The 26,787-nt window shown below is 51.0% G+C and overlaps 1 protein-coding gene and 1 non-coding gene across 6 annotated transcripts in view; both read left to right on the forward strand.

Moving 5' to 3' along the window:
• Positions 1-25,603, forward strand: part of Rangap1 (Ran GTPase activating protein 1) — a 187,870-nt gene extending 162,267 nt beyond the window's left edge. Inside the window, exons 2-17 of one of the 5 annotated variants that reach the window (XM_059247948.1) lie at positions 4,134-4,251; positions 7,019-7,168; positions 9,955-10,082; positions 11,261-11,320; positions 12,932-13,111; positions 14,962-15,096; positions 18,095-18,253; positions 19,140-19,253; positions 19,577-19,676; positions 19,768-19,852; positions 21,089-21,269; positions 22,594-22,713; positions 23,841-23,943; positions 24,766-24,854; positions 24,975-25,096; positions 25,257-25,603. In XM_059247948.1, coding sequence (XP_059103931.1) covers positions 4,143-4,251; positions 7,019-7,168; positions 9,955-10,082; positions 11,261-11,320; positions 12,932-13,111; positions 14,962-15,096; positions 18,095-18,253; positions 19,140-19,253; positions 19,577-19,676; positions 19,768-19,852; positions 21,089-21,269; positions 22,594-22,713; positions 23,841-23,943; positions 24,766-24,854; positions 24,975-25,096; positions 25,257-25,326 — 1,905 coding nt within the window. In that variant the 5' untranslated portion in view covers positions 4,134-4,142 and the 3' untranslated portion in view covers positions 25,327-25,603. Of the gene's footprint in view, positions 1-117; positions 298-658; positions 796-4,133; positions 4,252-7,018; positions 7,169-9,954; positions 10,083-11,260; positions 11,321-12,931; positions 13,112-14,961; positions 15,097-18,094; positions 18,254-19,139; positions 19,254-19,576; positions 19,677-19,767; positions 19,853-21,088; positions 21,270-22,593; positions 22,714-23,840; positions 23,949-24,765; positions 24,855-24,974; positions 25,097-25,256 lie in introns of those variants that run through there. The other 4 variants (XM_059247950.1, XM_059247949.1, XR_009375578.1 and 1 more) reach the window with 4 other exon arrangements.
• LOC131897245 (small nucleolar RNA SNORA55) lies at positions 17,110-17,247 on the forward strand. The gene has a single exon (XR_009375607.1). It is a non-coding gene; the product is annotated as a small nucleolar RNA SNORA55 (small nucleolar RNA).
• Positions 25,604-26,787: the final 1,184 nt, after the last annotated feature.

The raw sequence follows: 26,787 nt of genomic DNA on the forward strand, positions 1-26,787 counted from the left end.
GTAGGCCCCGCACGCGGGCCCGGCAAAACCCGGCTCCGACTTGAACAAATCAAATCGAAGGAAAGAAACTGCCGGCTTTCAAAAAATCCTCCTCCGCCGCCATCATCGCTGGAGATCGTGGAGCAGGTGGTGTGCACAAGCTAGACGAGCAGCCGCTGCAGCGAGGACCCTCGGGCGGACTGGGCACTGGGACCGCCGTACCGAGGCGCAGTGACCGGCCCGGCCCTCACGCGAGCTCTCGAGCCGTCTCCGACGCGCGCGTTCCGTCGCCCCACGCGGCGCCGCCGCCTGTTTGCGGTGAGTCGGGGCCCTCATGCTGTTCTGTCACCTGCCTGAGCCACCAGGGCCTGGGTGGGGCGAAGCGATCGCCTCGTGCCTACCATTTGACCTCGCTGCGCCCACCGCGGCCCCGCGTGGTGGGGTGGGGCGCTGGGTGGCGCTGACCCTTTCACATTTGGGGAAACTGAGGCCTAGAGGGGACAGATGTCCCAGCTGCCTCGCTTAGCGCCGCCATCTCACCTGGAGGCGGTGCGAGGCCGCCTGGCGTGCCGGGTGGGGCCCCACAGCCCATCGCCGCCTACCCATCGAGTCGGCCCACGTCCGCGCGGGAAGCCTGGCATGAGTCACTGCTGACGCTTTGCCGGGTCGATGGATGGATGTGCACCTGAGGACGTCGTCTCCCACGCGGCCGCCCGCCCAGGAGGAGAGGGCGTTTGTGTATTGACCGTTTGTGCCTGCTCCCTCGCAGGCCGGTTGCTGACCTTGGATAGATCAATTCCATCCCTCTGTGCTTTGGTTAGTCATTCTTTAAAGTGAGTGGGGGAGGGCCTGTGTGTGCCTGTGTGTCCCCGGCTCATGGACTGAGGTGCCTCCCTTCCACCTGGAGCGTGGACCACCACCACCACATTTTTAACCTCCTTGTCCCATCTAAGAACTATAGGAGGTGGCTGAGTGACTCATCTTCGTGTTGTCTTTTTTTTTTTTTTTTTTTTTTGAGCCCTTAAATATCAGACCTTATACCGGGACACTGTTCTGTCAAAGCAGCTTGATGCATTGTTATCTGCTAGAAACTCCCCCGGGGACCCTCATACTGATACACAATCTTTAAAATGGCCTTGGTGACTTGAAGGCCTTTTATCTTTTCTCTCTAACGTTTCCATTTTCGCCTCTCTGCTCTAGCCAGACCCCCACTGGCCTTGAAGTTCTCTCCTCTTCTCCCACAGCCTGTGCATATTCCGCTCCCTTTACAGGAAGGAATGCTCTTCCCTCGGTTTTTGCGTGGCTCAATCTGTGATACCTTTAGTTTCTTTACAGAAAACACCTTTAATTTTTCTACTGTAAATCGAAACCCTCAGCCTGCAAAAAGAAATCCAACAAAAACCAAATCCACCTTCCTTGCCCCTTTCTTGGTTGGTTTATGTGGGCTTTTTCTTTGTATTTTTCAGACAGGGTCTCCTGTAGTTCAGGCTGGTCTCAACTCCCTCAGTAGCTGAGAATGGCCTTGAACTCCTGATCCTCTTGCCTCATCTCCTAAGTACTAGATCAGAAGTGCGCACTCACCACCTGGTCTTTTTGTGGTGATAGAGATTGCAACCAGGGCCTCACAAATACCAGGCAAGACTTCTGCCACCAAACTGCCCCTTCCTCAATTCCATGTACCTTTGCATTGACATGCAAAATACTTCCTTTAGAATATAAGCTTCAAAGGGTATGTGATTTACTGCAGATCTGGTATTTGGAACAGTGTCAGTACATAGTGTTCAATAGTGTTTTGTTGAATGTTCTGATGTTTTATTCTGAGTAGTAATTTATGCTTATTGATAAACTAGATAAATCAGGGTGCTCAGGGATACCATAAGGAAAAGTGATGGGAGGCAGGCTGAGCCCAGAGGAAGCCTCGGATGGGGCAGGGTATCTGGGGACCAGGAGGTTGGTGGGGCCTTTGCCTAACGCCTAGTTTATTGAGAATCCGGCTCTGACCTGTGTTTAGCAGGATCACTGTCTGCATGTGACCTAGCATTCAGAAGGTGACTGTTTAGTCCCCATGTCTTAATCAGTGTTCTATTGCTGTGAAGAGACACCATGACCAAGGCTACTTTTATTTAAAATAAAAAAGTACTTAATTTAGGGGGCTTACTTACAGTTTCAGAGGTTTAATCCATTATAATGTTGGGGAGCATGGTAGTCCAAATGGGCTAGAGCAGTAGCTGTGAGTACAACCTGATCTGAAGGCAGAGAGAATTCTAATATATGAGCCTGTGGGGGACATTCTTATTTACTTATTTGGGTTTTTCCAGACAGGGTTTCTCTGTGTAGCTTTGGAGCCTGTCCTGGTAGAGGTCTGGACACCCACCCCAACACACCCTCAAACACAGACACATAACACATCCTTTATAATAAATCAGTAGATACTGTGTTTTCCCTGAAATTGACCCCCAAGGGGAGGGTCATGGCAACCCTAGTAGACCAGGCTGGCCTCAAACTCACAGAGACCACCTCTCTGCCTCCTGAGTGCTGGGATTAAAGGCGTGCGCCACCTCTGCCCTCCTCGGAGGCCATTCTTATTCAAACCACCTTTAGTTACCTGCCACATCCTCTTGGGGCATGGAGTTATCCATTCTCTCTGAGTAGTGCTGGAGGTTAAGCCTACAGCCTCCTGCATGGTAGACAGGTCCCCTTCACTTAGCTATAACCCTACTTTTCCATTCTGCCCAGCTGTTAAGCTCCCAGCTGTGGGCAGATTTGTCGCTGGTGGTCAGATTATGAAATATGTATTTGGTTGTGGTTCTGCTTCCTGGCATAGAAAACTAAAATTCTAAAGTCTTTGCACTCTAATGCTGACTGTTGGCTCTCAGTCCCTTAGTTAGTGCTTGGATAGGTGGGGTAGTCATTAGAAAAACCCAATCCATTACAGGGTTGGGACTTTTAACTCTTGTCCTGTATCCCAAGCTCAGATTTATCAGCGACACCTATGATTTAACCGTCATGCTTATGTAGCAAATTCTCTCTAAACCTCCAAAAAGGACAAGCTTGGAAGGCTTCCAGACATCTGAACACAAAATTCTTGGAGGATGACAGGCCTTAAGATTGCATGGGAGCCCTGGCCCCTTTTCTCATACCTTCCCTATACATTCTTTTTTTGTTTTGTTTTTGTTTTTGTTTTCCGAGACAGGGTTTCTCGGTGTAGCTTTGTACCTTTCCTGGAACTCACTTGGTAGCCCAGGCTGGCCTCGAACTCACAGAGATCTGCCTGGCTCTGCCTCCCGAGTTCTGGGAATAAAGGCGTGCGCCGCCGCCGCCGCCGCCGCCGCCTGCCGCCGCCACCACCACCACCACCACCACCACCCGTTGTATTCTTTAAACTATCCTTTGTTTACTGGTAATGATGGTGCACGCCTTTAATCCCAGCACTGGGTAGGCAGAAACAGGCAGATCTCTGACTTTGACATCATCATCTACAGATTGAGTTCAAGCCAGCCAGAGATACACATTGAGACCCTTTAATCCCAGCACTGGGTAGGCAGAAACAGGCAGATCTCTGACTTTGACATCATCATCTACAGATTGAGTTCAAGCCAGCCAGAGATACACATTGAGACCCTGTCTCTAAATAAATGAATGAATGATTAAGTCATTTGTTGGGGTTTGAAGTATGATGGTAGAGGTCTGGGGTACCCCCCCACACACACACATACACATCCTTTATAATAAATCAGTAGATACTGCATTTTCCCTGAGTTCTGTGAGCTGTTCTAGGAAATTAATTGGCCCCCAAGGGGAGGATCATGGCAACCCTAATTCATAGCCAGCAGATTAGAAGCACAGGTAAACAGCCTGGGATTCCTGTTAGCATGCCTGTTGGGGCAGCCTTGTAGACTGAGCCCTCAACCCCTGGGATCTGAGAGTGTCAGGGACTGAAGTAGAGGACAGTGTGGAGCTGGTGCCCCTGTGGTGGTTGCTTGTTTGAGTGTGTGCTGTGTGTCTGAAACAGTGGAGGAACATACTCATCTATTGTCATGGCAGCCCTTGTGATGTAGGTACCTCTGGTCTCCTAGGAACATCTGAGAGGCTACTGTGGCATTGAAACCAGGGTTGAAACCAGACATGCCTTAGCCTTGTTTGCCACGCCGAGTCATGCCAGCATGGGCAGTGGGGCATTCCCTGGGATGGATGACCTGGATCCCATAGCCATCTATGTCCTCTTTGAGGAGCAGGACCCTCAGGCAGAGTGCTGCCAAGATGATCAGGCAGGTGTGTGACTGTGGCAGCCCTCGCTTTGGGACTTGACTGCCCTGCACTGGGTGTCCCTGCTGGGGCATTTTGGAGAACGACTTCAGGGAGTTCCCACCCCCTTTCCAAACTGGTCTTTCTAATCCCATGTTCATTTCTCCTGGTGCTTTAGCTTTTGTGTTCTCAGGGCAGGGAGAGGGCTAATCCACCCCACCTCCGCCAGAGATCTCAAGGGACACCCTCCCACACACACTTTGGGGTTATGCTAGGGATCAAAACCAGGGCCTTACGCTTCTCAAAAGCTTATTTTTAAAGATTATTATGTCTACAGTATTCTGTCTGCATGTGTGCCTGCAGGCCAGAAGAGAGCGCCAGATCTCATTACAGATGGTTATGAGCCACCATGTGGTTGCTGGGAATTGAACTCAGGACCTCTGGAAGAACAGTCAGTGCTCTTATCCTCTAAGCCATCTCTCCAGCCCCCGAAAAGAATACTTTTTAAAAGATTTTTTTTTTATTCGTTTGGGTTTTTTTTTGTTGTTGTTGTTGTTGTTTTTTTAATTTTTGTTTTTTGAGACAGAATTTCTCTGTGCAGCCCTAGCATCCTGGAACTCACTCTGTAGCCCAGGCTGGCCTTGAACTCAGAGATTCATCTGCCTCTGCCTCCCATGTGCTGGGATTAAAGGCGTGTGCCACTATGCCTGGTTTGATAGGTGATTTTTTTAATGTGTTAGGTATATTGCCTGTATATGTCTGTACCATATACCTGCAATGCCCACGGAGGCCATATCCACCATATGGATGCCGGGAGTGACTCTAGTTCTCTGGAAGAGCAGTCTTTTCAGCACTGAGCCATCTCCTTAGCCCCATGGTTCTCACCTTCTTAACTTTGCAGCCCTTTAATACAACTCTTTGTGTTGTGGGGACCCCCGACCATAAAATCATTTTTGTTGCTACTTCATAACTAAAGTAATAATTTTGCTACTGTTAAGAGTTTTAATGTAAACATCTGTGTTTTCTGACGGTCTTAGGTGACCCCAAGCTTGATAACTGTTGCCCTAGCCCCTTTAAAAAATGTTTAAACATTTTAATTCACTGTAACTGTATGTATGGTGTATGTGTGAGTGCTGAGGGGGGGCAGGTGTCAAAAGGCAAGTTCTTAATGTGTGTATGGGTGTGACTATATGCATGTGAGTGTGGGTCCCCTGAGAGGTCAGAGGTGTCTGATCTCCTGGAGTTGAACTAATAGGTAGTTGTGAGCTGTCCAGTGTGGGTGATGAGAATCAAATGTGGTTGTCTGTAAGAGCAGCAAGTGTTCTTAACTGATGAGCCATCTCTCCAGTCCCCTTTCACAGGATCTTTTTTTAATAGGTGCGTGAACTTTATTGATGGAATTCTAGGGGTAGGCCTTCCTAAGCCCCTCCCCATCTTCTGGGGGTCTGGGATGGAAACTGAGGGGGTTCTCAGTGTTGGGGGCTGAGTTGGGGCAGCCTTCCTCAGCAGCGGAGGCCTCTCCCTCGCTCTCCTGTCCTTGCTGGGATGGGTGGTCTGTCTAGGACTTTTTACTCCTTGGAGGCCATGTCGGCCATTAGGTCCACCACCCTGCTGCTGTAGCCGAATTCATTGTCATGGAAATGAGCTTTACAAGGGTCATTGAGAGCAATGCCAGCCCCAGCATCAAAGGTGAAAGAGTGGGGGTCACTGTTAAAGTCGCAGGAGACAACCTGGTCCTTGGTGTAGCCCAGGATGCCCTTTAGCGGGCCCTCCGGTGCCTGCTTCACCACCTTCTTGATGTTGTCATACTTAGCAACTTTCTCCAGGTTACAACATGTCAGATCCATAGTGGACACACTGAGGGCAGGAACACAAAAGGCCATGCCCGAGAGCTTCCCATTCAGCTCTGCGATGACCTTGCCCACAGCCTTGGCAGCAACCAGTGGATGCAGGGATGGTGTTCTGGGTGGCAATGATGGCATGGACTGTGGCCATGAGTCCTTCCACAATGCCAGAGTGATCATGGATGACCTTGGCCGGGAGGCTAAGCAATTGTTGGTGCAGGAAGCATGGCTGACAATCTTGAGTCAATTGTCATGCTTCTCATGGTTCACACTCATCACAAACATGGGGGCATCAGCAGAAGGGGCAGAGATGATGGCCCTTCTAGTGGACCCCAGCCTTCTCCATGGTGGTGAAGACACCAGGAGACTCCAGCATACTCAGCACCAGCATCACCCCATTTTATGTTAGTGGGATCTCACTTGTGGAAGAAGGCGATGGCTTTCTGTTAACAAGCTTCTTTCCTCAGCCTTGACTGTGGCAATGAGTGACGTTGCCATGGGTGGAGTCACACTGGAGTCACTGGAACATGTAGACCGAGTAGTTGAGGCCAGTGAAGGGGTCATTGATGGCAGCAACATCCACTTTGTCAGACATGAAGGAAGCTCTGGTAACCAGGCCCCCGGTACTGCCGATTCCTTTCACTCCGACCTTCACCATCACGTCTTAGGACGAGGCTGGCGTTGCTCAAGAAGATGCAGTTGTCTCGGGAACGGGTGGACCAGAGACACAAAGTTCTCTTTTCTTTCTTTTCTAAATTTATTTTTATTTTATGTGCATTTGTGTTTTGCCTGCATGTATGTCTGTGTGGGGGTGTCAGGTTCCCTGGAACTGAGTTAAAGACAGCCAAGAGCTGCCATGTGGGTGCTGGGAATTGAACCTGATCCTCCTCTGCGCTGAACCGTCTCTCCAGCCCCACAAGATTCTTTTTTAATCCAGTTTCTGTCTTCAGTTGGCAGATCTCCAGGGCAGCCCACCATTTTCACCAGCATGGCCTCTGAAGACATTGCCAAACTGGCAGAGACCCTGGCCAAAACCCAGGTGGCCGGAGGACAGCTGAGTTTTAAGGGCAAGAGTCTCAAGTTGAATACCGCGGAAGATGGTGAGTCCTGGGCTAGCTATGTGAGGGACGGGCCTTAGTGTGTGCTTGCTCAGGCTTTCTGAGCATCTCCTTGCCATTGGTCCATTCTAACAGTGAGGCTTCTTCTGTTACTGTGTCTGTCTGTCAGTCAGTCTGTGTGTTTTTCTTTTGACAGGGTCTCATCAATGTGTAGCTCAGACTCGTCTCAAACTTGTCCATCTAGCCTTGCCCCTGACTTCAGGGCCAGATTCTTCCTGCCCCTACCTTTCCCCTGACCATCCCAAGCCAGCTGTCTTCCTTATGGCGGAGGCCATGAGGGAGTTGTGTTGAAAGAATGGTGTTGGGTCCTCATGGGAAATTCCAGTCCTTGCAACCAGGCATCACTGGGAGAGGGAAAGGGTTCCTGCCTTACTATTCATGACCAAAGTTTATGCAGCACAGACAACCCTGATCCCTTGCTGCCTAGAAATGAAGGTGTCTGCCTTCAGACCTTATGAGACCTCTTGGAGTTCTGGCCCAACCAGGGAAACTGGTTTGGATTGTCAGATTGTCTCATGCACCACTAAACTTGCCCCCCTCCCTCCTCCAGGGGATTTTGTGAACTTTGGGAGGGTAGGGATGTCTATCCCTCACAACTTAATTGTACCTTGAAATGTACAGATTCCTCAATGGATACCCGACCCCCAACTTCACCTGCTTTGTTTGTTTTGGTTCCTTATTAGTTTGTTGTGGGTTTTTTATTGTTTTGTTTTGTTGAGGCAGGGTCTCAAAGTAGATGAGGCTAGCCTTGAATTCAAAGATCCTCCTGCCTCTCTACCTCTCGTGCTGAGATTATTAGAAGCACTTACCACTAGATCTGACCAGTTGTTTTCTGAGACAGGGTTTCTCTGTGTAAACTTGGCTGTTCTGAACTTGCTCTGTAGACCAGGCTGGCCTCCAACATCTTTTGTTTTTCTGAGATAGGGTCTCATGCGTCCAGGCTGGCCTCAAACTGGCTGTAGAGAATGGCCTTGAACTCCTCCTGATCCTCCTGCCTCTGCACTCTGCTGGGATTTGTGCTGTCGTCTCTGGGGGAGGGTAGAAGTGTTGCTGTTCTACAAGTGAGACTAAGTCACTCATTTCAAGGTCACACAGTTCTTTATTTGTTTATTATGTATACAGTGTTCTGTCTGCATGTACATCTGCAGGCCAGAAGAGGGCGCCAGATCTCACTACAGATGGTTGTGAGCTACCATGTGGTTGCTGGGAATTGAACTCAGGACCTCTGGAAGAGCAGCCAGTGCTCTTAACCTCTGAACCATCATCTCTCCAGCCCTCAAGATCACAAATTTCACAAATAGCAAGATTAATGGGGTTCACCCTGCCCCCGTGCTTCTGAATAGACACTGAGCTTAACTCAGTAAATACAAATCTCAAAACACTGCTGTTTGTTGGGCTGGAGAGATGGCTCAATGGTTAAAGGCACTTTTTTTTGTTTGTTTGTTTTTGTTTTTGTTTTTCGAGACAGGGTTTCTCTGTGTAGCTTTGTGCCTTTCCTGGAACTCACTTGGTAGCCCAGGCCGGCCTCGAACTCACAGTTCTGGCTCTGCCTCCCGAGTGCTGGGATTAAAGGCATGCGCCACCACCGCCCAGAGGTTAAAGGCACTTTTATACCCTGATGACCTGAGGTCAGTTGCTGGAATCCATGCGGTAGGAGAGAACTGACCACTGCAAGTTGTTCTCTGACCCTACATTTGTGTGCACTCACACAAACACAATAAATAATGTATGGTTTTTTTCCCTTTAGTAGGCTTTATCCCCATTTTGCAGATTTGAAAACTGACTGAGGACATGATATAACTCCCCTAAGGGCATAGTCACCAGTAGTGGAGATAGAATTAGAATTCAAGTTTTGGGCCGAGGATGCAGTTCAGTGTACTTGTGTGTACAAGGCCCTGGCTCTGATGCCTAGCATTGGAGAAAGCAGACAAAGGCCTTGAATTTTTCCACCTCGCCAGCATTATATTAGGTCTCTAGGAATGCCCCCCTTACTCCAGCCTCTGAGAAGGAGCTCCTAAAGCTTTGAGTGGTAACGAGGTACTTGGAGGCAGAATGTGAGCATCTTTGAGAGATCTGAACAAAAGGACCTGAGAAGTGACGATCACTTTATCTTTGATTTTATTTTATTTATTATTTATTTGGTGAGACAGGGTTTCTCTGTGTACCCCTGACTGTCCTAGAATTAGCTTTGTAGACCAGGCTGGCCTCGAACTCAGAGAGATCCTCTTGTCACTGCCTCCTAAGTACTGGACTAAAGGTGTGCGTCACCAGCCCTCACCCTGCCCTTTTTCTTTTAAGGCTTGTATAAGTGTTTTCTAGAACAGCCATCTGAGACCACCTTTTGGAGCAAGTCTTGCAAAAGGCAAAGAGATTTTGGCAATGCTAGCCATTGTCCTCAGGACAGCTATAGAGGAGGTTCCAGCCCCAGGCATGGCAGCCAGAGAATCAGAAAGGTCATTCTTGACTACATAGTAAACTTTAAAGCCTGACTGTGCTATGTGAGACCCTATCTTTAAAAACCACCAAACGAAAAAAGAAACTATTCATAATGTCACTAGTGCTAAACACCACAATGAATGCCTGTGCTCGCTTGAGCATGGACGAATAGTCTGTCTGCCCATCCCTGCCCCTACCTAGGCTGTCCTGTTCTCCTGTCTCTGGGGGTGCATGGTTCATAGCCTTGAAGAAAATGAGTTAAGGTGCTTCCTGAGTTGCCCCTGCCCCAGTGGTTCAAGACTGCCAAAGCCTAAGGTGCTCTGTTCACACAGCTAAAGACGTGATTAAGGAGATTGAAGAATTTGATGGCCTGGAGGCCCTACGATTGGAGGGTAACACAGTGGGTGTGGAAGCGGCCAAAGTCATCGCCAAGGCCTTGGAGAAGAAGTCGGAGCTGAAGGTGAGAGTTCATGCAGGGGAGGGCCGTGCCACACAGGACAAGAGCCCCTCAAATGGCTTCAACTACGGCCTCGGTCCAGAGCCTGTTGGACCTTGTCTTGAAGGACAAACTGGAGGAGTCCTCTACTCACAATGCATGTCCCGGTCCCCAAGAAGCATGGAAATTAGCCAGCACATGCTTCTAACAGACCCTCCCTTAGCAACCAGAGCTAGGCATATGGCTTTTGTAACCCAATTGTAAACGGCTACTACCTTTGTGACATTTGTCTGATCATTTTCACTAAACTTGCTTTTCATGTATTTAAAAAAAAAGTTTTAAGTGTAAGGGTTATTTTGCCTGCATGTATGTGTGTGCGCCATGTATGTGCCTGGGGCCTGGCGGAAGAGGACATAGGATCTCCTGGAACGGAAGCCTCAGGTGGTTGTGAGCTTCTGTGGGTTCTGAGAACTGAACCAGGGTCTGGAAAGAGCAGCCAGTGCTCTTTCTAAAATGCTGAGCCATCTCTCCAGCCCCTCCACTAGCTTTGAAAGTAATTGAAGACAAGCACCATTTCTCCCCTGGGAAGTCATCAGACATAATACAAAAGGAAGAAAATAGGATACTGTGAGTTTCAGCTCGACACCGTTGCCACCTAAGGCTCTGAGTCTGGGCCTTGTCCTCCCTTTGTTAAAAATGAGGGTGTGGGTGCGTGTGGGGGTGCAGACCTGAAGTCCTAGTACTTGGGAGGTGGGGAAGGAGCCTTAGAAATTCAAGGCCAACCTCAGTTACATAGTCTGAGGCTAGCTTGGGCTACGTGAGACTCTTGTCTGGAAACCAACAAAAAAGAAAGGCAATGGAGGTGGGTAGGCCCACAAGCCCCAGATGGAGGTGGTCTGAAGGGCTGCAGAGAGGTACTGCTTCGCCATGTGAAGGCCTCTGTTTACTTTTGTGCTGTTCTGTCACCCAGAATTGTCCCATGTTCCACCAAAGGGTTGGACCGATCAGAGAGAACAGCCTTTGTTTCCAGGTCTCTCCAGCTGCAGACAGAATTGGTCCAGTTCAATGCTGAGAAAACCAAAACTAGGAAGTCTCGTAGTCCTCTTGGGTGCCCAAGCTCTCAGGGAGGCATTGGTGGTATGAGACTTCACAGGAGGCTGCTCCGGGGTTCGCCAGCTAACACTTCCCTTCTTCCTGCACAGCGATGCCACTGGAGTGACATGTTCACCGGAAGGCTTCGGTCTGAGATCCCACCGGCTCTGGTAAGGACCAGGTAGTGCTTCCCTGCAGGCACAGGAACCCTGTCAGATACTCCCTCACACATCTTTTCTCTGGAGAATCAGGTTAGCCCCTCAGGTGAAAACCAGATGGCTGTGACCATCTTCTCCTGATATCATGGTCCCTGTGCCCCCAGGGACCTGTTTCCTCGGGACCCAGTCTGCACCATCTCTTGTGGCTGTTCCACCTTTCTCTGTCACTTGTTTGCTGTGATACTCAGTAGTGGCTCCATAGTGGCTCCAGTTCCTAGGGCCGAGTTCGGGGGTGGCAGCCTATGATATTACCCTGGGTCTTAGCAGGGTGCAGGCTGGCAGTGGGCTGCCCTAGGTCTGTCTGCCTAGCACGGGCCTCAGGATGAAGGTGTTTGGGGTGGCTGGCTGCTCTGGTCCTCCTCCTCCTCCTCCTCAGGCCCTCAGTACAGCACAACAGTGGGGGATGTTGGGACTCTTAAAGGGTCCCAGAGAGGCCACTGTGTGGGGCCAGCTCCTGAGATGGTGGAGTTGGTGTCTACCCTTGGAGGATAAGCAGTCTGGGAATCAGAGAGCAGACTGAATGAGCTCTTGGGTGGAACAGAATGTGGAGCAGCTTTCTTGTGGCCTCTCCTGAATAGTTTGCTCTGGCATTGAAGGCATGTTTTGTCTCCATGTTCCAAGAACTGAGAATGACTCTTTAAGCAGGAAGTAAGAGGACCTGGGGCACCGTGGTCCCTGTTGGAGTAGATGCAGTGCACAGTGTGGCCACCAGAGGGCTTGAGGGGGGGGGGGCTAGACCTTGAGATGGCAGGGCAGCCACTGTCTTGTTGGTTGGGTGGTGGGAGGATAATAGGACACTTTGTGCATGGTATGGGCAAAGGCAAGGTGTCCACTCTTGAAGTCCTGCCATTGTCCGCTCTTAGCCTGCCCCCCACCCCCATCCCCCATCCCATCTCGGGCAGAGCTACCTCTGGTTCTTTCTCCTGGCAGGGCTGGGGGTGTCTTCTGCTCCACCCCCAGGTTTCCAGCAGCATCCAGCTCAGATAATCCTGAAACCTGAGGTGTTTATGAGGCCTTCTTGCATATCCAAGTGTCCCCAGCTTAGACAGGCTCCCATCCTTATCTCTCCGCTCTGGTTTCTATTGCTATCTGGAATCCTGCTGTGTTGACTGGCTGGCGCTCATCCTCAGTGAGCTCAATGCCACCTCCTACAGAGAGCCCTCCCAGATCTTCCTATCCCCAGGTGCCACTCACTCCCATTCCATTGTAGGAACATAGTAATAAACAGTCTGCTGTAAAAGCCGGTTCTGGGCCAGCCTGATGGCTCAGTGGATGAAGGTACTTGTGGTGCACACCTCTGTTCAGGCTTCATTCGGGTAATAAATGCCATGGTGGAAGGAGAGAACCAACTCAGAAGCTAGTCTCTGACTCTGTACTTGCACTCTAGTACACATGTGCCTAGACCCCAACACACAGTAACAACAACAGTAATCTATAATTATAAGCCTTTGTCTGTGCCACATGCCCACTGGCTTGGGCATGACCTGTGGCCAGGGCTGGGCCTGGCCCACAAGTGGCATTTGGTAGGTGTCTGGGGTCTGACTGAGTTCTCTGTGTGTCCAGATCTCACTAGGCGAGGGGCTCATCACCGCAGGAGCACAGCTGGTGGAACTCGACCTTAGTGACAACGCATTTGGGCCTGATGGAGTGCGAGGCTTCGAGGCTCTCCTCAAGAGCCCCGCCTGCTTCACCCTGCATGAACTCAAGCTTAACAACTGTGGCATGGGCATCGGAGGCGGCAAGGTGGGTTGTCAGCCCTTGATCCCCCCCTGCATCCGCACTGGACAGTGTGGTCCAGCCCTTAGCCCCCCACCATTGGGGACTGTTGTCTCTCCCTTCAGAGGAGGAAGCAATGCCTCCCAGACAGCAGCCTGCAACCTTCCAGTGAGGAAAGGAGTCCAGAGGGTTGGGTTGCTAAGCAACCATTTCAAGTTCCTGGGTTGCCTTGGCAACACAGAGGCAGTACTGCTGCATAACCTGCTCTGACCTGCTTGCTGTGCAGAATTCGGGGTTGGGATATCCCTGTACCAAACCTCTTATTACTCACAACATCTGGCACAGCCCCAGAGAGGAAAGAGCCATGGTAACTGCTCCTGCAGTCACGGTTCACTTTTATTTCTGGACAGGACTGTACCTCAGGTTCACCCTATGGCTACCAGCCATGCAGTGAGGGAGGGAGACTGGCCCTCCTGTTTCCCTCTCTTTTTGAGGCTCCATCAGACCGAGCTGGGTAACAGAACACTAACAGGGATGGGGTGTACCTGTGAAGATGCTTCTGTGTACATTGCTGGTACTCCCTCCATTTTTCTATTGGTGTAAACAAAGGTTTGGAGGTGTGCAGTGTGTCATTCACATGGTAGTGGTAGTTGGGAAGTATAGAGTTGGAGTCTTCACTGTAGGTTCTATAAGGGGGGCGGTTCCAGTCCTTCCCTAAGTGCCCTCTTCCCTGATCTAATAACTTAAAAGGACCTGCTTTCTATTTGTATTTTGTTTTTGAGACAAGGTATCTTGTAGCACAGTCTTGCCTCAGACTCAGTATCTAGTTGAGCATGGCCTTGAACTTAGTCCTTCTGCCTCTACCTCCTAAATGCTGGGATTATAGGCATGCCGTATGATGCCCATTTTGTTGTTGGGGATTGAACCCAGGGCTTTGTATGTGCTAGGTAAATACTGTACCAACTGAGCTACATCCCCAACCAGGAAGCAATTTATATCTTCTGTTGGGCATATTTAAATGGTTTACGTCATCTATTTTATCACTTTGGGGCTTTTCTCCAGCCCCACTTTCAAGACAGGGTTTCTCTGTATATCCTTGGCTGTCCTGGGACTGACTCTGTAGACCAGGCTGGCCTAGAACTCACAGAGATCCGCCTGCCTCTGCCTCCTGAGTGCTGGGATTAAAGGCATGTGGGATTAAAGCTGTGGCTGTTCTTAAGAAAAATACAAGTTGCTTGAGCACAAGTGCTGACAGTTGGCAGAGGACCATGGTCCGACAGGAAGCTCTTTCCGATACAGAATATGGGAGAGAATCTCGAGGTTCTGGGTTCTGGTCAGAGTCTTCTGGTTTAGTGACCATGAGAAGCATCTAAGCTGGTTGCTGTGGCACATGCTGGTAGTCTAATTACTCTGGAGGTTGAGGCAGAAGGATCACCAGCCTGGACAACATGGCATGACTGTGGAGGATCTTGGAAGGCTGAGTTACAGCAATGTGAGTTCCAGGCCAGCCTCAACTACACAATGAGAGCCTGTCTCAGTGAAAGATTTTGGCTTCTCATAATCTGGAAGGTTGAAATCATGACAGTTTTAACCCCGGCAGAACCCTGAGATAACTGGGAATCCACACTGTCCTTGGCTGCTCTGGTTGGTCTCTACCTGCCTTGGACCCCTGCAACTAACTCCAAAAGTATACCAAGACCAGAAAGTATAAAGGGTCTGTGTAAACTGTAAAGTGCTGGGCCCATTTTGCTGCATCAGTGTCCGTCCCCTGATCCACCACCGGATGAGGTGTGGTTCACTGGAGAACACTTGAGGTAGGTGGAGTGAGGACCTGGCCAAGATCTGCACACAACCCCGTGCCTTGCCTTGCCCTACAGATCCTGGCAGCAGCTCTGACTGAGTGTCACCGCAAGTCCAGTGCCCAAGGGAAGCCGCTGGCCCTGAAGGTCTTTGTGGCTGGCAGAAACCGCCTGGAGAATGATGGAGCCACTGCATTGGCAGAAGCTTTTGGGGTGAGTCGTTTCTTTTTACCCTGCTGTGCCCTACACAGGGGATCATAACAGGATTGACAAGCCACTGTTTGTTAGTTGAGATGGTCTGTCTCTCTGTAGCCAGGGCTGGAACTCTGTATGTAGACCAGGCTCGCCTCAGATTTAGAGATCTGCTTGCCTCTACCTCCTAAGTGCTGGGATTAAAGGCGTGCACCACCATACCTGGCTTATTTTTTCAAAAAAGTATTTATTGTGTGTGGGAGGGTGCCTGCGCCATAGTGCAGATGTGGGGGGTGCCCGCGCCATAGTGCAGATGTGGGGGGTGCCTGCACCATAGTGCAGATGTGGTGGGGGTGCCCGTGCCACAGTGCAGATGTGGGGTCAGAGGGTGACTTGGCAGAGTAGGCTCTCTCCATCCACTTCACATGATTTCTCAGGTCTTCAGGCTCGCACAGCAAGTGTCTTTACCCACGGCACCATCTCACTGGCCCCTGCAGCACACTTTACCAACTTGTCCCCTGTCCCCATGTTCTAGGACACTGTAAGTTCTAGTGTACACTGTGAGGACTGCAGCTTGGATCTCCATTCCCCTCTGTTCCCAACAGACACAATTTCACCAGCATTAACCAAACTGCCAGAGCAGCAGCCCTGGTGGCCCTGCCTGTGAGCTGCCAGTAAGGACGCCTCATCCACACTGGTGGCAATGGCCCTTACAGAGAGTTCTGGGCTGGGGGGAACTACTCTTCCCTCAGACGGATCTTCCCATAGCCTGCAGCCTTCTGTCCTCTGCTCTGCTAACAATGGGGTTCTTCTCCACCCACAGTATCCCACCCCGCATCTGTGGGTGATCTTTCAATATCGATGGAAAAATTTAATCCTAATGTAGCTAACCAGTCTCACATGGACTGGGCTGTAGGGCCACTCGCCATGGGCAATTTCAAACCCACACGAACCTTTTGGTTGGTTTGGTTTGGTTTCCTTTTTCTGGTGTGTATGTCAGAGAAGGAACTCAGGTGTCATCCTCTCCAGGGGCAGGGTCTCACCGGCTGCAGCTCAGGAAGTAGGCTCCAGGGCCTGGGAGCTCTGGATCCTCTTGTCTCTGCCCCTGCAGCACCACAGCGGCATCTTCATGTGGATTCTGGGGACTGAACTCAGGTCCTCCCGTTTAACAGCAAGGCAAGCACTTGATCGAGCCCACAGCTTGGGTTTTGTGGACGCTGGGTTTTAACCCAGGCTTCATGCCCTTTAGACAGTGCTATCCCGACTGTGTGAAATGCTCTGCTCTGCCTGAAAGTTTGGGACTAACAAGGTACTGCCCCAGTGATGGGACCGACTGGGACTTTGAGGACACAGGCTTTCTGGCTAGAAGGATCCAGAAAGTCTTCCCAGGTGTGCAAATTAGTTTTTATTATCAGCTTGATACCTTAGAAGAATTATGAGGGAAGAGAGTTTTATTTGTGTGTGTGTCTCTATGTGAGTTTGTACATGTGAGTGCAGATGCCCACAGAGGCCAGAGGCATTGGATCACTGGTACTGGAGATACAGGGCCGTTGTGAGCTACCCAACATGGATGCTAGAAACTGAACTCAGGTCCTCCACTAGAGCAGTGTGTGTTTGTGGCCACTGATCCATCTCTCTAGTCCCTGAAAAGAGGATCTGTATTTGTATTTTGTGTGTGAGTCTTTCAGCTGCATGTACATGTGTGTGCCAGTGAGGCCAGAGTGTGGATTGTGGGAACCAGACCTGGGCCGTTTCTCTAGCCCCAGGGGAGAGAGTCTTAGTGAGGAGTTAGTCTAGGTCAGGTTGGCCCATGGACGTGTCTGCGGGTCTCTCTTGATTGTACCTGAGGTGGAAAGACCTAGTTTGAATGCGGGCAGCACTGTTGCTGGGCTGTGCCCTGCTGTGTGAGGGAAGAGGAGCAGCTGAACAGGAACAAGTAGCAAGACTGGTCCCCCTGCTGACCATGGGGTGATGCAGCGGGCACGCTCTTCAGTGGCTGCCGTTGATACCCCTGCCTAGAAACCTCTCTTTCCCACACTTGAATCTCTCCCATTCCTGCTGCTTGGTGCTAGTCTGGGGACAGACGTGCTACACCATGAGCAGAGGCTATCCGGTCTAGACAGGTTGTCTTCCATTTGCCTTAGGGTTTCTCCCTACAGCTCTGCCATCTTCCCTAATTGAGAAAGGAGGGTGTTTGAAGATGAGGGAGCTAGTACTGGGAACTAAGAAAAGGGATATTGACTGTTTGGTTGGACTTAACAGACCTCAGTACCTTCATTTAAAACATGGTCTTTAAAAAAGCCCTTTCAGCCTGGCGGTGGTGGCACACCCTTTAACCCAGCATTCAGGAGGCAGAGGCAGGCAGATCTCCGTGAGTTTGAGGCCAGCCTGGTCTACAGAGTGAGTTCCAGGACAGCCAGGGCTGTTGTCATACAAAAGGAAGTCCTGTTTCACGAAAAACAACAACAAACAAAACCTTGTAGTAGAATATTATTTTCAGGTGTGTTACCTTTGTTTATGTTGTATTTGTTTAACCCTGTGAAGCTGTGTTACTGTGCCTGTCTAAAACACCTGATGGTCTAATAAAGAGCTGAGCGGCCAATAGCAAGACAACAGAAAGGATGGGTGGGGCTGGCAGGCAGAGGATATATAGAGGGAGAAATCTGGGAAAAGGGCGATCAAGAGAGAAGGAGGAGGACTTCAGGGGCCAGCCACACGGCTACTCAGCAAGCTATGAAGTAAGAAACAGCAACACATGTCACCATGCCTGGCCCCCTTTCCTTTCTTAAGTTGCTTTTGCTCAAAGCATTTTATCACCGCAACAGAAATGGAGCTAGTATTCCCTGGGAGCTGGAGTTCTCAAGGAGAGCTGTGGGGTCAAGAAGATGCCCCGACATGGTCTGTGCCCTGGAAACTCAGACAGCCTTTGGTTGATCTGGTGGCAGCACCTGCCTTACCCTCCTCCTGCTGCATGTTGCTGTAGCTCCAGGTCACAATGCCAGCTCTCTTCCCCCTACAGATCATTGGGACTCTGGAAGAGGTCCACATGCCACAGAATGGAATTAACCACCCTGGTGTCACGGCCCTGGCCCAGGCTTTTTCCATCAACCCCCTGTTGCGAGTCATCAACCTGAATGACAACACCTTCACCGAGAAGGGTGCCGTGGCCATGGCTGAGGTGAGGCAGGTGTGGCGGGAGGCTCACTGCAAGCATGGCTCTTCACCCACCTTTCTGCCCTTCCATGTTCAATACCTCACAGCCCTGCCCATTTGTACAGAGCAGGGTTATATGTTTAAGTCCCTGCTGCTGAGTGACCTCTGGGTCCTCACCAGAGCTGGTTCTGTTCAAGCTGCAAAGGCAGAAGCTGCCCTGGCCCCCCCTGTTTCCTTGTTGATGCAGTACTTACATACTAAGCCTGTGTCCGTGCCGTTTGTGCTAGGTGGAGCTTTGGCGAGCAGGGTCCCTGCTTCAGGGAGATCCTGTACAAGGCGGGAAGGAACTGCTGACCAGTTTTGTACAGGCTCTGAGCACAGAACTATGGCCTCTGGGAAGACGAGTTATAAATGTCACAAATGCAGATACTAGCATCAGATGGAAGGTCAAATTGGGCTTGAGGCTTTTGTGGTCGCTTGCCTTTTTTGGCTAAGGATAAAGACTGGTCACCTGACAAATGGTGGGGGTGGGTGGTTCAGGCACAGTGATTAACGGAAGAGGTCTACAGACTAATGAGAGCCTTCCTAAGCTGCTCCTAATTTGAAATGCCAGGGTGTTGGGGGTGGGTAATGAAGGGAAAAGAAGGATTGGAAACTTTGTAGGGTTGCCAGCTCTGTGAGACTATCTGTCTGTAATAGGGAGCCATAGAGAGTCTTAAGCCCTGATGTGATGGGATGCGGTTAGATTTGATTCATGCTTCAGGAAGAAATCTGTCCGTAATGTCGGGAGTAGTGTGGTTGAGGTTTAGTTGGCCTCAGATGCCAGTAGGCAGTGGTAAAAGAGCAGGTGAGGTGCTCAGGCCAGTGTATGGCTGGTAGCATCACCATAGACCCTTGCTTCCTCCTGTCAGACCCTGAAGACCTTACGGCAAGTGGAGGTGATCAATTTCGGGGACTGCCTCGTGCGCTCTAAGGGGGCCATTGCCATCGCAGATGCTGTCCGTGGGGGCCTGCCCAAGCTGAAGGTGCTAATTCTCCCCCTGCCCTCTGTCCTTCATGGCTGCCCCATGCTCAGGGGTTCCTGCATCAGGGTGGTAGGATATGAGTCAAAAAGGGTCTGGTGTGAAGGAGGGTGGGCCTGGGCCAGGTCTCGGCCTTCTCACTTATGTGTAAACAGCTCAAGTACTTTGTGCTGGGGTCATAGCATTGTTTTAATTGTTCTTCATACCCCCATGCCCACGCTGGGAGACCAAGCCTGCTGCTACTGTTCATGGGGAAGCTGGGAGCGCAGGGCATGTCTCCTAGCCCAGGCTTGGCATGGCTCTCTACTCCTTCCTCTTGCTCTTAGGAGCTGAACCTGTCGTTCTGTGAAATCAAGAGAGATGCCGCCCTGGTGGTTGCCGAGGCTGTGGCTGACAAGGCTGAGCTGGAAAAGCTGGACCTCAATGGTAGGTAGGCTGTGGGGCTGGAGGGTTGGCTCAGCCCTTGTTGCTGGCCCCAGCACTGCCCTCCCTGACCTTCCTTTCCTTCCCGGATCAGGCAACGCCTTGGGAGAAGAGGGCTGTGAGCAACTTCAGGAGGTGCTGGGCAGCTTCAATATGGCCAAGGTGCTGGCATCCCTCAGGTAGGGAACTCTGGGAAGGTGGCCCCGGAGGCCAGGGGTCAGGCCTGCTCTTCACTTACTTCCAATGGTTTCTCTCGCTATCTGCTAGTCTGGTAACTGGCACCTTGTGCTAGGTGTTGGAGAGAAAAGGATGGAGAGCTTTTGTGTGTTCAGCAGGGACCATGGTTCTCTGCTGAACCAAGCAGGACCACCGTACAGACCTGCATGTTGGAAGGCCCCTAAAGGCTGCTGTCTCAATTTTTTTTTTTTTTTAAGATTTATTTACTTATTATGTATACAGAAGAGGGCATCAGATCTCATTACAGATGGTTGTGAGCCACCATGTGGGTGCTGAGAATTGAACTCAGGACCTCTGGAAGAACAGTCGGTGCTCTTAACCTCTGAGCCATCTCCAGCCCTCAATTTTTTTTTTTTAATGTTTAGGGGATGAATGTTTTTGCCTTGCATGTATGTCTCTTCATGTGTATACCTAGTCCCTGTGGAGGTCAGAAGAAGGTATCAGATCTAGAACAGGAGTTACAGGAGTTATAGGCAGCTGTGAGCCACTGTGTGGGTGCTGGGAATTGAACTCTGGTCTTCTGCAAGAAGGGTCACTGTATGACCCTAGCTGGACTGGAATGCAGACATCCACCTGCCTCTGCCTTCCGATTGCTGAGATTAAAGCCATGTGCCATCACTCCCAGCAGATCTGTTAGCAGAAGCAGCGGGTGAAGGACAGTGTGGGGGTTGCAGGCACCGGAAGGGGATGGGCTCGGTTCTCTGACTGGTAGGAATGGTAGAGGTTGGGGCAAGAGGGGGATGCTGAGGTGGGCAGCAGTAGGAGGTCTCCTGCCTCCGTCTTCCCTCGGGAGGCTTCATTCATGTGTCAGACACTTCTGTGTTCTCAGGGCTGGGGATTCTAGTATAGGCCAGATCTCTAAAGCTTCAGGGTCTAAGGGAACTAGAGTGCTATTACCCTTCCACCTCCGTAGCCTCCTGGGGTCCCATGAGATAGAGTTGGCACTGCCCCGGGCATCCCAGCCTGGGCAGATCCTCAGGCTCCTTTGGGGCAGAGACCATTTCCTTTTCGTCTGTGTCTACAATAGCATGGGTAGCATCCCTGGGGAATGAAAGACAGATGACACCTGCTGACCCGAGTGCCATCCTGTGAGCAGTGCTGGGCCTGGCCAGAGCCCGTGACAGTTAGGCCTGTGAGGCGGCATGGGCTGCTGGGCTTCAGCTGGCTTCTCTCTGTAGTGATGATGAGGGAGAGGATGAGGATGAGGAAGACGAGGAAGGAGAAGAGGAGGAGGAGGAAGAGGATGAAGATGAGGATGACGAGGAGGAGGAGGAGGATGAAGAAGAAGAGCCGCAGCAGCGAGGGCAAGGAGAGGAGTCAGCTACACCCCCACGGAAGATTCTGGACCCTAACAGTGGAGTAAGTTTGATGTCATTTGCTGGGATGGATCAGCGTCCTGGTCCCTGAAAGCCTGTTGGGGGTGTATATTCACATCTAAGAGCTACGAGGGCCAAATGGATAGCAGGGTTCTCAGCAGATCACATCTGGATGTGTCTAAGTGTTTTACCAGAATGTAAGTAAGTGCACGTGTGTGCTTGTGTTTAGAACACATAGTACTATTGGTACATTTTTTTTTAAAACAACAACAGAAAACCAGCAAGAATTAAGCATAGCTGGACGTGATGACTAATGCCTGTAATCGCAGCTCTTAGAAGATTGATGTAGGCGATTGCCGAAAATCTTTGGGCTACATAGTATAGTCTTTGCTCCTCACCCCAGTAGGTTATCCTGGTGGCTGCTGTACCGAGTCTTTCTCTGTCCCACCAGCCAGCCCCCAAATGATGACATGGAGACTTATTATGAAAGCTTGTCCGTAGCTTAGGCTTGTTTTTAGCTAGAGTTTTGTTTTGTTTTTTTGAGACAGGGTTTCTCCGTGTAGTTTTGGAGCCTGTCCTGCATCTCACTCTGTAGACCAGGCTGGCCTCGAACTCACAGAGGTCCACCACCACCTGGCTTAGCTAGCTTTTATAAATTAATCCACTTCTGTTAATCTACATTCTGTCACATACCGCCCATCATACTTCTTCGTGTCTCCTGGCACCCCTCACAGGCAACTAGATTCATGTCCTTTTTCTTCTTTCCCCGGAAATCCCGCCTATATCACCTGCCTAGCTATTCAGCTTTTTATTACGCCCATCACAGCAGCTGTACAAATATCCCACACAACAGGCTCCTAGGGACATTCTGGAGACCTAAGGTTGACTGAGACTTGAGTTTGCCTGACCCCACTGGCGTTCTGTTCATCTGTGTCTCATAGGTTCCAAGATAAAAGTTCCCAGGGAGTCTGGGTGGAGCCATTAGACTGCCCACACCACTTTAGAACGGGGCTGCTTTCCTGGGCCCTGGGAGCAGTTACCTGACAAAGTACCTCTCAGGGTTGGGTTTCCCTGGGCACCTGGTCCTTGCTGGCAGCACTGACCCAGGCACTGGCCTCGTTCACATGGCAAATCTCCATTTGGAGTGCTAAGGTGGCGTTATCCTGTTATACCCAAAGGCTTCAGGAACACTGGGGTCAGCGCCTGTAGAACCCACGTGCTTGGGGACCTGTGAGTGAGCGCGAGCTAATTGTAGGCCTAGACTCTGGCCTGGCTGGAGTAGTGATGTTATTGCAGCGGGACTGGGCACAGCCGGGTGGAGGAATCTGGGGTGGAATCTACAGAGCCCTGTGTCGCCTGTTTCTCAGGAGCCAGCTCCCGTGCTGTCCTCCCCGCCTCCCACAGACCTCTCCACCTTCCTGTCATTCCCCTCCCCAGAGAAGCTGCTGCGTCTTGGTCCCAAGGTCTCCGTGCTGATAGTCCAGCAGGTAAGATTACTCCCAGCTCCAGGACCCCCACATACCACAGGACAGACGGTCCTTAAATAGATTTGTCAATGAGCTATGTAGTGTGTCAGAGTCCCTGCCATGGCCCAGCAAAAACTCCAGTTAGGGAATTTGACTGTTTTCCAGACTCACACTCATGTATGCCCACATTTATGTTCCATGGGCTTCTGCCTGTCTAGTTGTTTCTAGAGTCAATCCCCTTTCTGGAGCATCTGTGCAGCTCAGCTGCCCACCAGCCTCATGTGACGGCCATTCATTGAGGGAGGAGCAGCCCCATAGCATTGTATTTCTCCATTTCAGTAGAAGTGGAGACCACATGTCCTCTTAGGTGTAAAAAGCACTGCCTTTTACCAAGCATACGCACCTTGGGAGGCAGAGGCAGGTGGACTTCTTGAGTTCAAGGCCAGCCTGGCCTACATAAAGATATGGAGATACATAGTGAGACCCTGTCAATTTTTTTTTTTTTTCAAAAGCATTTTATTTTGGATGTGTGTGGAGGTCAGAGGACAGCTCACAGAAGTTGGTTCTCTCCTACCAAAGGTCAGACTTAGGTTTTCAGGCAAGTTCCCTTGTCTGCTGAATTGTCTTGCCAGCTCTTCTTCTAGTACACATGAGAGAACTGGAGTTCAGCTGACAGCAACCAAAAGTTTACCTGGAACTGTTCTTTCCCGGACATGAGAGTATATGGTATAAACGTTTTCATTTCATGCTAGTCTACATTTTCTTGGCTCAGTGGAGTTTTCAGGGGTTTCCAGTGAGTGGATCTGAGCCACTATTTTAGGAAATTGACTTTTTACATGTCTTTATTGTTCACAGGATAGAGCCAGCCTTCCTGTGTGAATGTTGGCTCCCTCTGGCCGATTTCTAGTGTTAGTCAGATGATGGTGGCCATTCCCTGGGGATAATGCACTTGGTGCATTAACTGATTACTGCTCCTGTTGTGGGCCGGCTTTTCACCAGACTCCAGGGAATAATCTGGGATGAGTCAGGGCCTCTCCTTGCTTCCCCCCCCCCCCCCCCCCCCAGAGTGCCAAGGCCTTTTGCAGTTACTTTCTGCGAAGTCAGAGCCAGGGGGCTATGGCCCCTAACTAGCCTTTATCTGTCCTCAGACTGATACCTCTGACCCTGAGAAGGTTGTCTCGGCCTTCCTGAAGGTGGCATCTGTGTTTAGAGACGAGTCCTCAGTGAAGACAGCAGTGCTGGATGCCGTCGGTAATGTGAGCTGGGTGGGGCTGGTAGACCCCGGATGCTTTCCTGTGTTCTGCATGTGGGGAACCTCCCAAAGCTGTGTGGTTGTATAGAGTTAGAACTTCAGCCGAGTAGGGTCAGGGCAGATAGTCAAATCTGCAAGGCTCCATGCGTTGTCCTGTCAGAGAAGCCTTTGTGCTACGTGGGAGACTCTGCACATGTGTCCCGCCTACACAGAAGACACCTCCTCTCACCTTTGTAAGATTCCCAAGCCCCGTCATTCTATCCAGTCCAACCTTGTCACCTTCTACCTCATCACATCTGTTAGAACCTCCAGTATGTCAGATTTGACCAGGCACAGAAGAGAGGAAGTTCCAGGAAGGGCTAGCTCATGGCAAGAGAGGGAGCAGAAACACATGCCTCTTAGGCTGTGCTGCTCTGCAAAGGGTGGGAGGCTGGCAAGGACGCAGCTCTACGGCTGCTCTCCAGGAACCGTGAACATCTACAAACTCTTTTGCACGGCCCCATCAGGTGGTCTCCTTTTTGCTCCTAATATCTAAAACCTCCCTTGGAGGTTTCCATGGCCCAGGCCCCATGTGCAAGGTGGACAGAATGGGTACTGTCTCCACACCCATTTTATAAGATACCAGGTGGACAGGGCATTCCCACTGGTAAATTGAGACTTTCATTGGTTCAGCTCCCCGCTCCCAATCAACTATACCTGTCTGTCGTCCCTCCCACGTCTACCTGTTGACAGGGCAGAACTCAGGGGGCTCAGGATACCCTTGAGTTATGCCTAACCCTCCTGCTGCCTGCATCTCCCATGCTCCATTTCTGTCCCTGTAGATGCTCTCATGAAGAAGGCCTTCAGCTCCCCGTCTTTCAATTCCAACACCTTCCTCACCAGGCTGCTCATCCACATGGGTCTGCTCAAGGTGAGGCTTCAGGGAGTGGCAGGTCTGAAGAAGGCAGCTCCCTGCCACTCCCAGGGGGTCACTGAGGTAGGACGTGGGTCTCACAGGTGACTGTGGAGCTTGGCCACTTTTATTTTGCAGAGTGAAGACAAGATCAAGGCCATCCCCATCCTGCATGGCCCCCTAATGGTGCTGAACCACGTGGTACAGCAGGACTACTTCCCCAAGGCTCTGGCACCCCTGCTGTTAGCCTTTGTGACAAAGTGAGTGTGACCTTACTGTTCTGCCTGTTCTTGTCTAAGGCTCCTTGACTGGATCCTGTGTAAAGGCCAGAGTTACTGACATTGTCCTTGCAGAGGCTGGCACATGTACCCCACCCCCGCTGATGCTGCCAGGACCCTCACTGAGCTGTCTTCTCCACAGGCCCAATGGCGCACTGGAATCCTGCTCCTTTGCCCGCCACAGTCTGCTGCAGACACTACACAATGTATAGGCTTAAAACCATCTTGTTGTCCCTCACCCTGCACCAGTGACTGAAGGGACCTGGATGGACTGAGCTCAGCCAACGTCTCCATTGGATAGGACTTTGACCAGAGGCAGGGGAGGGTCTTTGTCTCGTGTGTGGGTGTGGTGTGTGTGGGTGTGTACTTCCTGTCTGGATTGCAGATGTTCATCTCTCCCTGCTGGACTAACCCAGGTCCACTGTGGGGGACTGATACCCAGGGGAAGGGGCTGAAAGCTGCTTTGTTATTAAACTCACCGCCAACTTAGCCGTAGGCCTGGTGGCTGTCCTGCCTACGCTATCTTTCTGTCCCACCAAAGCCTGGGGCGTCACTGTGTCCTGCTGTCTCTACCGTGCCTAAGGAACTGTCAGAGGGGGGCTGTCATCAGAAAGTCAAACTCCGGCCTCAGCCATCTGGCTCAAAGGAGGAGCTGAGGGCCAACCCCAAATAGCCCAGGAGTGGGAATTGTCTGGGGTGCCCTGGCTCTTATACCCAGAGGAAGCGCTTTGGCTGGCCCAGACCTGTTCTTCATCCTGGGGAGGGAAGGGCAGGTCTCCCTAATGCCAGAGCTACATGTTGGGTTGCTCTTTGAGGTTTTTCTGAGGCAGGATAGTGTATTGGGGATTGTGCTGGGTAGAAGATGCCCTGTGACTTCCCTTAGTGGCTGTGTGGCCACCTCCTGCTTTCCTTTGTGTTGTGTGTCTGGGCTGTGCCTGGGAGCTTCACAAATAAAAGTCATCTGTGGTAGCTACAGAGGCCCAGAAGCTTTTTCATCAAAAGTGGGTCCATCTCCGGGCTGGGGTGGTGGTTCAGTGGTTCCGACAACTTGCAAGCATGAGGACCCATGGAAAGCTGGGTCGGGCCATGTGCATGCACACGTACGTACGTACGTACGTACGTACACACACACACACACACACACACGAAAAAGTGCAGCACTTGGAGCTCCACCTCAGTCCCATCTCCGTCAGGGGCAGGCGGCCTGGGTCTCCTCCTGGGCCCTCAATGCTTTCTCCTCTGCTCTGTGGCGGTGGAGTAGGGCTCTCTCTCCGAGCCCTGGTGCTGAGTTGGTTCTTCTACCTGCTTGCCCTTGAGGAGCTCCCAGTCTGGCCCAGGGTGTGGACAATGAACATGGAGCAGAGGAACCTTCAAATACTTCCGTCTTAAGGTTCAGGTGGGAGGCCAGGAGGGTGGCATGTGACAGGGAAGATGGGCTGAGGGGCAGGCTTACTTTTCAGTAGATGACATGAGGCTGAATTTCCTATATAATAATGTATATAAAACCTTTACCTCAGACAAGAGTTCATCTTCCCTCACAGCAGGCCATCAGCACCCAATCTGGGTGGTGCTCAGCTGGTTTCTGGGGATGGAGAGACGACTCAGCAGTTAAGTGCACTTGCTGTTCTGGGTGATCCACAGTTCAGTTTTCAACACCCACATGGCAGCTTACA

The sequence above is a fragment of the Peromyscus eremicus genome, chromosome 20 (genome assembly GCF_949786415.1).
Source record: "Peromyscus eremicus chromosome 20, PerEre_H2_v1, whole genome shotgun sequence".
NCBI lineage: Eukaryota > Metazoa > Chordata > Mammalia > Rodentia > Cricetidae > Peromyscus > Peromyscus eremicus.